General features: G+C 40.2%; 3 protein-coding genes across 3 annotated transcripts in view; 1 reads left to right on the top strand and 2 right to left on the bottom strand.

The window, feature by feature from the left end:
- Positions 1–843, top strand: part of LOC106807341 (oocyte zinc finger protein XlCOF19-like) — a 16,918-nt gene extending 16,075 nt beyond the window's left edge. Inside the window, exon 5 of the mRNA XM_014809649.1 lies at positions 108–843. Coding sequence (XP_014665135.1) covers positions 108–301 — 194 coding nt within the window. The 3' untranslated portion in view covers positions 302–843. The remainder of the gene's footprint in view (positions 1–107) is intronic.
- Positions 844–1,838: 995 nt separating this feature from the next.
- Positions 1,839–5,089, bottom strand: LOC106807352 (myb-like protein M). The gene is made up of 4 exons (XM_014809663.1): positions 5,041–5,089; positions 4,437–4,493; positions 3,511–3,824; positions 1,839–3,260 (listed from the first exon to the last, which is right to left on the bottom strand). Exons 2-4 carry the CDS (start codon positions 4,482–4,484, stop codon positions 3,116–3,118), a joined length of 507 nt encoding a protein of 168 aa, XP_014665149.1. The 5' UTR covers positions 4,485–4,493; positions 5,041–5,089; the 3' UTR covers positions 1,839–3,115.
- A 4,464-nt stretch (positions 5,090–9,553) lies between these two features.
- Positions 9,554–11,055, bottom strand: part of LOC106807350 (GATA zinc finger domain-containing protein 14-like) — a 14,658-nt gene continuing 13,156 nt past the window's right edge. Inside the window, exon 4 of the mRNA XM_014809659.1 lies at positions 9,554–10,476. Coding sequence (XP_014665145.1) covers positions 10,265–10,476 — 212 coding nt within the window. The 3' untranslated portion in view covers positions 9,554–10,264. The remainder of the gene's footprint in view (positions 10,477–11,055) is intronic.

Raw genomic sequence — 11,055 nt, 5'->3', positions numbered from 1 at the left:
GCAGCTGAACAGCTAAACAGCTAAGCAGCTGAACAGCTAAACCGTTGAACAGTTAAACAACTGCTACATCTATACTAAGATACTAAAACTTCATCTTATGTTTGCAGGAGAGAGACCGTACAAGTGTGAGACGTGCGGGAAAGGGTTTACGTTGGCAAGCACGCTGAACACGCACCGGCGCACGCACGCCGACGTGAAACCGTTCTCCTGCCAGCACTGCAGCAAGGAATTCTATCACAAGAACGCCCTGAAGAGCCACCTACTGGCGAGCCACCCTTACACGGGAACTAACATTCTCTGAATCGGGGGCGTGCGAGTATGCCGGAGACTGAGGAAGAGCACGCGGACAGCTACGGTTGGCCGTGAAGCCTGTAGGCGGAGATAGCGCCTCGTTCATCCTCCGTGATGCAATCATGTAGCAACGCCTCCTCATGAATCGCGCGCATGCGCATTGCAAGTGGGAAAGCGCGCGTCGGAGACCTCACGTTGTAATTTATTAGTAGACACATTATTACTGCTTCCCCCCCTCCCCCCGGTCACGAGTGATTCTGATGATGATCGTTTTCATTATGTAAATTCGTTTTTTTTAAAAATGTAAATTCGACTGCTTATTAATGCTAGAGTAGGCAGCAGCCTGTTTCTTTATGATTCGTTGGGCGTTAGGTTTGCCTCTTATCGTGTGGTGGTCGCAGCGGAGACGATCCGGGTTCTATCTATTGGGAAGGGTAAGGCGGAAGTGCGACCTTCTTTCTCAAGATACCCTGCATCACTCCTCACTCTAAGTTTTCTATAAGAGTTGAATGTGGACAGTATGAACGCACGCACGTACGCACGAACGCACGCATGCACGCGCGCACGCATTCACGCACGCACGTACGCACGAACGCACGCACACACACACACACACACACACACACACACACACACACACACACACACATAAACACAAACAAACAAACAATCATACACACACACACGGACAGAGAGAGAGAGAGGGGTGTGAGAACATCGAATAGAAATTAAATAATATGTCCATGCACTCTTCGTGCCTAGCATGCATCAGAAAACGCCATTTCCGTGCAACGTTCTCGTAATGTCATGGGTCTAAAACACCCTAACAAGCAGCTTTGTTATGTTTACTACTAACAGTCTAATTCCAAAAACAAACATGGATTTTATAAGACAATATTATAAAGCCATGTAGGCCGATACCTAGGATTGTCATTTGCACGTTTCGTACATGAAACTAATCCCGATTGAATTCATTTAATAAATGATTGAAAATGTGCTTAAAATTACGAAAAAAACACAGGTAAAGATGAATTAATCTAGAAACGTAATATTGATTATCAGAGGATATCATCTCATGTAATATGATTTCCAGTGCCTTTATCGAAAACATGAAATAAAAATAATTCATGCTTTGTAATTTACCATTTACATGAAGGCAAAACGTATTTTACTAATCGACCTATTATTTAATTCTGTAATTTATTTATTATGTGTTATTGTGAATTTATGTGTACGCGTCAGGTAATATTCAAAGGCAGGAAGCCTTTATTATTAAACTAATTTCCGAACTCGTGTTATGTATAACGCATGAGCTGCAAGGCATTTATATGCGATCCTATTATATTTATTTAGCTAAGATGTATATATCAAAATGTATATAATATGTGAAAATAAAAAAAATACTATGGATTTTTGCTTTATATGTTGCTGTTTGCATTGTCTACATGTTAACAATGTTGCTTAGTAGATATGTCAAGGCCATGCGCACGCATACATATATACACTCTGTGCATTGATTTCACACGCACACAACAAATAAAAATAAATGTTTTTCATTTAACTCATTTTATTGTAACAATAACATTATAAAAGCGTTAAAATATTTCTGTAAAACGATAACAACGAGTAAAGTGACATAGCATTAACATGCGACTGATGTGCCATATTAACACTGAACTAGCCAGCCACCCCAAACCACAAGTAATTCTATGCAACCGTGTGCAAAACTGAAAACTGCGAACAAATAACCGTGTTAATTAATTACAGATGATTAAACACGTATTGCCGCCGGGGAACGTGCGCGCTAATTACCAGCATCCGCTATAACCGATGTTTAGATAATGTAACTCTAAATAACCCGCGAAGAATGTTACAATTATTAATTGTTAATGATAGCTTATTTACACTCGCTCTAACCTTACAGTTACAGTAACGTCAGACATTAAAACAATTACGCCACGTGTGAGCAATACGATGTGATATCAGAAGGTTATCATATAAATTCAGATGTTACTGCATGAGTACTAGGTCTCATTCGTGTTAGTTGCATGGCATCTCCATGGTTTTAGTGAACAACGCAGAAGCCGGATGCATACAACGTATGTTGATTATAAAGCTCGACTTAAATTAATTTGCACCAGTTAGTCCATATTTAAGAGTTTGTGTATCTCGAGCCCTCGTAAATGTTAGTTGATCATCAATGCAGTTCCAGATGTTAGTTCCATTTTACTTTGTTATATCTTTGGCAAATAGTTCCGGTCACGCAAACCCAGTATAAACCCATATATATATATATATATATATATAACAAATGCACTTAGCCGATAACAAGTTAGGCAATAAATATCACACGTTAAACGTTAAATAATACCCGCGAATGACGACGCAGTGTGAGTTTCATACATCATGAAGAGGGGCCGTGGTGCTGATCACGATGAAAATTATGGTTAGTTCGGTGCAATGAAGCTGATTTACACAAGCGGATAACATAATGCATGGTTATTTTTACACGGAGAAAGTTCGCGTAAACATTTCACTCAATGCTCATCGTCTCGCTGCTGCTTGCTTGAAAGCATACGCAGAGACGAGCAATAAAGACACGATGAAATGTTTACGATGACACCTGCATCAGAGTCTCTTCCGGTAACCGGAAACCGCGAGCGTGTCACCCGGGTTGCGAATCATCAACGACGTCGATACTCGATCAAATCTATAGCTAATGAATGTCGACAGGTGTCGCCACATTACGTGTTGTCATCTAGGTCTGTCTCTCGCCAGTCGTGGGTAGTAGTAGGGTTCGGGGGTTCATGCTGCTTGACACCGTCTACCACGGAATGTACGAGATAGGTGAGAAAAGCTTCCTATAGTAGAGTCCGGCGGTCGGCGCGAACGAGCTGTGTCCCCAAGCTTTGCCCTTCACGTAGTTGTTGTTCAAGTGCTTGCCGTAGAAGTCTTTAGCGTATTTGTTTCTGCGAAGAACGAGCACGGCGTTGATGAATGGGTTATATTTGCGAGATTGTTGCTCAGAAAAAATCTCAATCCGAAAAAAATATAGTAAAATATAGTCTGACCTCGCAGCGGATATATCACTGAACTTGAAAAACACTAAGATGTTACGCAGTTATAGCCGAATCCAATGAGGTATACGGCTCAATAATGCCAATAGGGCCAAAGATGTAAATGAGGCAAGGGCAGGATATTCCGCATGTTGATACTCACTGGTAGGCGTTGTTATCGCCGCGGTTGTTATACTGCGTGTTGTAGTACTGTCCGATGTTCCTGTCGTTGTAGTAGCCGTTATCCTTGTAGTAGTTGCCGGCGTGTCTATTGTTTTGGCCGTGGTGTCTCCCGTGCTTGTTGCCATGCGCGTGAACCTTGTTGATATTGTTGTGGTAGGGCGAGATGAGAGGACCCAGCACGCCGTGTGGAAGACGGTCGGGCAGGCCGTACGTGCTGCCCCTGTTACCGTAGTAGTCTCCACCTACACCCGGGTATCCGCCGACACCCTGATTACCATACCCAGATGAGTACACCTACAAATGAGAGAAGAAGAATGACAGATGAAGAAATGGCAGAAGGTGCATCGGTTATGTAGACGCAATCTAATGATAACATGACGATAATATGTGTGCCGAAATTATAAAACTAATTATTGAATATTAACAAACGAATCACGTATATTGTCACGTGTATGAATAAAGCACGATTATAAATTATTGTTATAATTTCACACGAAAAAGAACCGCACGGCCATATTAATGATCTCTGCTCGATAGCATTGCAAGTATAAAATACTAGATTTGAACCTTGTCGCATTAACCGAACCCGTAAGAATAATAACAATTAGAGACAGTACAAAGGTCACGGTGATGGATGGCACTGCTTCAATCCGACAACTTAACCATGTGCTAATGTTAGCCTCAGAAAGTCGCGGCACTCGAGTGTTATTATTAACTGCGACGAACAGTCAGCGACACAAATCCGGACCCTGTCATTGACCCGAGGGTGTGTGTGACACACACGGGAAGTGATTTCGATCGTTGACCGAGTGGCGACAGGTGGCGTAACCGGCGGTGGTGATAAACAACGTCGAAAATGCGGAAACGTTCGTGTGCTAATGGCTATTGCGGTTCAACGAAACTCACCAATTGAAGAAGGATCGCAGCAACGGCTGCCACCAACAGTCCTTCCATGTTTGTTACCTAAAGGCAGGGGTGAGGCAGTGGATTAGAAGTCTTAGACGGAAACTGTCGCATCATATCTATCATAACACGGTCGTATTTAAACGTGATGGATAAACGTACACGTACTATGTAACGATATGTATCATATGAGACTATATATACCGTACGTGCTTATATGTCTATAGTAAATGTTGAGCAATGCTATGGAAACTAAACAGCAAAACGTTGTCAAAATTAAAATAAAAGACCCATTGATATGGATTTTGGTTAATTACTTAAAAATGATACACCGACAAATTAAGCGCGGTCAAAGAACGGTAACGCACGCACGCGCATACACACGCGCGCTCGCACGCACGCACGCACGTTCATACCCACACGCGCACGCACTTGCGAACCAACGCACGCACGCGTGCACGCTCACATCATATACATCCACATTAAACTGAACACGTATATACACTATAGAGTCTACAAACACACCGACACCTTTACCCGACCTCTAACTCACGTTGAACAACTCAACGTGGTTCAACTCACGCAGTTCCGTATCTCGATGTCTTACCTTTAGCTGCTGATCTGCTCGCGCTACTCTCTCAAGACACGACTGCTGAAGTAGCCAGCGCACCTGCGCTTATATACCGTGTCAAAGTGTCACCTGCGCGACGACCGTTGACGAGTCGCGTGCGACAGGACTCTAGCACCAGTCGTTGACACGGCTGTTTATGGCACAGTGACCCATATCGCGTCACCGCGCAAGGGGTCGAGACTCTCAAGAGTTGCTCCACACATCGAGGTTGGTGTGGTTGTGACACCTGAGCGCGAGAAGTTTCACTGACCGGCAGAACTTGATGGAGATTGTAGGGTGTCACGGAGAATTAGGCACACCTGCGACCTGCATGCCGGACGGGTAATGGCCTTACATGCCTCATGTGCGTGTCGCATCGCACCGTGCTATTTCACTTTTTATTTTCATGTTATTCGCGGGGAAAGTGCCGAGTTGTAGCGAGATTGAATTCACTTGTTGTCCCTCGGAAAGCGTTGAGACTGGTAGAAAACGAGTGGTGAGATCTGTGGCGAGATATTGAGTCTGGCAGGAATTCGTTGTTGACATTAAGAAAGCGTTTCAACTGATGGAAAACAAATGGTCACAGAATCGGTTATTGCATGTTGGCCGAATTAAAGTCAATCATGACAAAATGATGAACAAGAAAGTTGAAATACGAAAACGTGATTGTTTATTACGCTTTGAATAAAGAGAGGTTACGAGTATTCACGCAAATATTTCGACTTCGCAAAACCAGTACAAAACGATGGAAAGTACATAATTTATTATGCGAGAAAACAACACACATATAATAGATGAAAACTTTTATTCAGTTTATTATATTTATATCCGTTCCTTCGCCTATTTGATCGAAGACCTTATCCTGACGTCCTTCTACTTCTCCAACCATCTACGTTCAGTTCTATCGCCGGGTAAACTATTTCAAATTTTTCTCACCAAAGCATTAACGCCCACGTAGTTTTCCTGCAGTCGATTCTAGCCGAGGGCGGGGGGTTAAACGCGTTTCAACCGAAGAGAAATGAGTGCAGAGAGAAAGTTGCGAAACGGAGCAAATTTCGCGCATAAATCTTTAAAAGTGGGCCGAGACTCATTATTCCGCTGAAAAATTGCATTTCGTCGCGAAGTTGCGTCGTCGCGCAAAGTCGGTCAGTAAACCAGTCACTTGGCCTCTATATATAACGACACTCGTGTCGCGAGCTGCCGGTAATATCCTGTTTGGTTATATTTCTCACAAAATGCGAAACCGTTAGAGTGTGTGTCCCGCAGCGAAGTGCTGCAAGAACCTATAGGCAAGCGGACGAGCGAGCGATTCTTACAAACATACACGACAAATTATGAATCCATTATATAAATTACGGACTATTACAAGCTATACAGGCCATTACGAACTATACATCAATACTATAGCGCTGTTACAATCCATACGGTAATAATAGCGCTATATCAAACTATATATCATTACTAGGGCTGTTACAAACCATACGGTAATACTAACGCTATATCAAACTATATACCAATACTATAGCGCTGTTACAATCCATACGGTAATAATAGCGCTATATCAAACTATATATCATTACTAGGGCTGTTACAAACCATACGGTAATACTAACGCTATCGCAAACTATATACCAATACTATAGCGCTGTTACAAACCATACGGTAATATTAACGTATATCAAATTATATACCAATACTATAGCGCTGTTACAAACCATACGGTAATACTAACGCTATATCAAACTATATATTAATACTAGCGCTATAGTAAACTATATATCAATACTAGCGCTGTTACAAACCATACGGTAATACTAACGCTATACCAAACTATATACCAATACTAGGGCTGTTACAAACCATACGGTAATACTAACGCTATATCAAACTATATATTAATACTAGCGCTGTTACAAACCATACGGTAATACTAACGCCATATCAAACTATATATCAATACTAGCGCTGTTACAAACCATACGGTAATACTAACGCTATATCAAACTATACATCAATACTAGCGCTGTTACAATCCATACGGTAATACTAACGCTATATCAAACTATATTACAATACTAGGGCTGTTACAAACCATACGGTAATACTAACGCTATAGTAAACTATATATTAATACTAGCGCTGTTACAATCCATACGGTAATACTAACGCTATACCAAACTATATATCATTACTAGGGCTGTTACAAACCATACGGTAATACTAACGCTATATCAAACTATATATCAATACTAGGGCTGTTACAAACCATACGGTAATACTAACGCTATATCAAACTATATATTAATACTAGCGCTGTTACAAACCATACGGTAATACTAACGCTATACCAAACTATATACCAATACTAGGGCTGTTACAAACCATACGGTAATACTAACGCTATCGCAAACTATATATTAATACTAGCGCTGTTACAATCCATACGGTAATACTAACGCTATAGTAAACTATATATCAATACTAGGGCTGTTACAAACCATACGGTAATACTAACGCTATAGCAAACTATACACCAATACTAGCGCTGTTACAAACCATACGGTAATACTAGCGCTATAGTAAACTATATATCAATACTAGGGCTGTTACAAACCATACGGTAATAATAACGCTATATATATAGCAAACTATACACCAATACTAGCGCTGTTACAAACCATACGGTAATACTAACGCTATATCAAACTATATACCAATACTATAGCGCTGTTACAAACCATACGGTAATACTAGCGCTATAGCAAACTATATATCAATACTAGGGCTGTTACAAACCATACGGTAATACTAACGCTATATCAAACTATATACCAATACTATAGCGCTGTTACAAACCATACGGTAATCCTAGCGCAATAGCAAACTATACCTCAGTATTAGCGCTGTTACAAACTATTATAAGCTATACAGGCTATTACAAACCACATCAATACAAGCGTTGTTGGTTATTACAAACCACATCCATACAAGCGTTGTTGGTTATTACAATCCATTTATATCAATACAAGCGTTGTTGGTTATTACAATCCATTTATATCAATACAAGCGTTGTTGGTTATGAGAAATAATACATCAATACTAACGTAATATCGAGCAGAAGATTGGACTGGAGGGCAGCACAATATGAACCATGCACGAGGGACTGGCAGCAAACGCGTGGTTTAACATCATTCTAAGCACATCGTAGTAACAAATGTACATTTAATGTTATTTTATGCACGTGGTATTGTGACCTATGTGCCGATAATTAAGCTACAACGACATTAGCACATTAGCAGGACCTGACGTGTCTAAACACATCATTACGGAGCTGAATCTCGCCCATTAAATTAAATATAGCCCTGATAATATGTTGGTTTATGTGATGTACAAGAAGCAATGAAAATGTATCGCGGAAAATTGTTTAGGCGTGTATCGCGCGCTTAGTCATGCATTCTAGATACACTTAAGCTAGCAGCACACTTCACCATTTTCGTTGCTCGTACAGGCAATTTTCGTGGTCGGCAATTTTTGTGGCCGTTGCCGCGTCACAGCACACTTTACCACAAGTTGCCACCACGAGCAATTTTCGTGGTGAGAAATCAAACCGGTTTGATTCTCGGCAACTCGTGGTCACCACTAAATTTCCGTGGTGAGTGGTCGTTGCCGGCCCCTGCACACTTGGCCATTTTTGTGGCGACCACGAAAATTGCCTGTACGAGCAACGAAAATGGTGAAGTGTGCTGCTAGCTTTAGACATGATGACAGCTAACAATGCAGCGTACTTTCTAAATTGTAAATCTTGTTTAGTTATATTCTGTCCTGCTGACAATTTTAGGAGTTTTTATTTTATTTTGAGACGCTATCTCATAAGGATTAGCGTATGTATTAACCGTTATAACATGTTCATTATTACACCCAAAATCACCGGATTACAAACACATAATTTATGTTCCCCCTTACTAAACGTGTTATATATAACAATATACAGTTATATATAACAACAAATATATACATCAGAGGACCCTCCAGGCTCCATCTAACATTTGCTCTCATTTACCGAATAAAGAATCACTGGTATTGTACAAAAACCTGTAGTAAAATAAGGGGCATTCTTACAAATTGACACAATCTCTACCGCTAGATGGCAGTCCAACACCGCTCAAGTTGTCTAAATCGCACCGACAACGTTGATTTATAACTCTGTTTCAACTGGAACGAAATGTAGTGTAGGTATTGCGCTATGGCCTCAAGAAACTAAACGTTATTGGTAAACTTTACTTTTTTCTGAAACCGAGGGATAAAACCATAAAGATATTGGGGAATTTGCGATATTCATTAGTGATTATTTTTTAAATATACATGCATACATATCAGAAGTAGATAATAGGGAATAGTTCCCTATTATCTACTTCTGATACATATGTGTATATGTGTATGAATATGTGTATATATAGTGTTCTGATACTATGCGTGTGTATAGAAATAATAGCACAAGAAAAAGCCGATGTTATATATCAACAATAAAAACAATATATTTATTAATATAAACAATAGCTGCTACATTCCAAACGTAACAAGTCCGTAACTGGAATAACAATGCAATACTGCATGAAATGAAGTTTTGGTATGAGCTCAATACAAGTCAACATGACAAAACAGCTGAAAATCATAATATCTAACTTGATATATTCCGTTAGACACTACTCTGTAGAAAATGCTGTAGAGTATTTTTGTTAAAAGTATAATAATAATAAAATAACAATAGGCTCAGTTAAAGGCACGAGTTAACACATCAATAGTTATTAACTGCACGGTCATAATTAATATCTAAATCTATATTATGATCCTAATCGGAGGATCACATAATTTAAACAGTGTAAAGTTTGTGGCGTTCCGCATTTCTTGACTGTAACATCGTCAAACCTGCGTGTTCATTGGTTGATCTTTCGGCAAACAAGTTCGCCTTCTATATAAAAATTTGCGAAACGTGATGCATCCCCCGTGTATGCTTCATTTTATTGTTAGTGAACGAGTGCGAACGAAAAATAAGCTCGAGTAAAATAAGCTTAATCTAGTAGATATTTACACTCATTCAAGATGGCGGTTCTCACGCTCGGTTCACACTCGGCACACTTCGACCGATACCGTACATGCATTCAATGATGTTTGTACGAACGTTTCCGATGTGAGCCGAATGGCTCGGGTTCGACACAGCGGTCTAGTAGCCTCCGTATATGGGCGCACCGTATACCGGGCCTCCATGCCCGTAGGGGGCCACTGGTAATACTTGCACGGGAATGTACGTTCTTCCGTAGGTGTACGACGGGAGGTACCTTTCTGTGCTGTGACCCCACGCTTTTCCTCTGACGTAGTTCTTGTTGTAGTGTTTGCCGCCATAGTCTCGGGCATAGTGGTTTTTGTTGTAGTTGGCTGTAAAAAAGCAAGAACGGTATTACGAAACGTTGATTGATTGATCGATTGATTGATTGGTTGGTTGGTTGATTGATCGATTGGTGGATTGATTAGTTGATTGATTGATGGATTGAGTGATTAATTGATAAGATGGATGGAAGGATGGATGGATGGATAGAGATAGATAGATGGATGGATGGATGGATGGATGGATGATGGATGGATGGATAGATGGATAGATGGATAGATGAATGGATGGATGGATGAATAGATCAATGAATGGATGGATAGATGAATGGATGGATGGATGGATGGATTGATGGATAGATAGATAGATAGATAGATAGATAGATAGATAGATAGATAGATAGATAGATAGATAGATAGATAGATAGATAGATAGATAGATAGATAGATAGGTAGATAGATAAAAAGATAGATAGATAGATAGGTAGATAGATAGATAGATAGATAGATAAATAGATAGATAGATAAATAGATAGATAGATAGATAGATAGATAGATAGATAGATAGATAGATAGATAGATAGATAGATAGATAGATAGATAGATAGATAGATAGATAGATAGGTAGGT

Source organism: Priapulus caudatus, unplaced genomic scaffold (genome assembly GCF_000485595.1).
Source record: "Priapulus caudatus unplaced genomic scaffold, Priapulus_caudatus-5.0.1 Scaffold209, whole genome shotgun sequence".
Lineage (NCBI taxonomy): Eukaryota > Metazoa > Priapulida > Priapulimorpha > Priapulimorphida > Priapulidae > Priapulus > Priapulus caudatus.
This window is presented reverse-complemented; position numbering and strand designations above follow the sequence as displayed.

Excerpts from the sequence above, each read along its gene's own strand:
- LOC106807352 (XM_014809663.1), bottom strand. The coding sequence starts at position 4,484 with ATGGAAGGACTGTTGGTGGCAGCCGTTGCTGCGATCCTTCTTCAATTG. Across the intron at positions 3,825-4,436 it reads CTGCGATCCTTCTTCAATTG|GTGTACTCATCTGGGTATGG; the intron begins GTGAGTTTCGTT and ends TCTCATTTGTAG. Across the intron at positions 3,261-3,510 it reads GGCGATAACAACGCCTACCA|AAACAAATACGCTAAAGACT; the intron begins GTGAGTATCAAC and ends CGTTCTTCGCAG.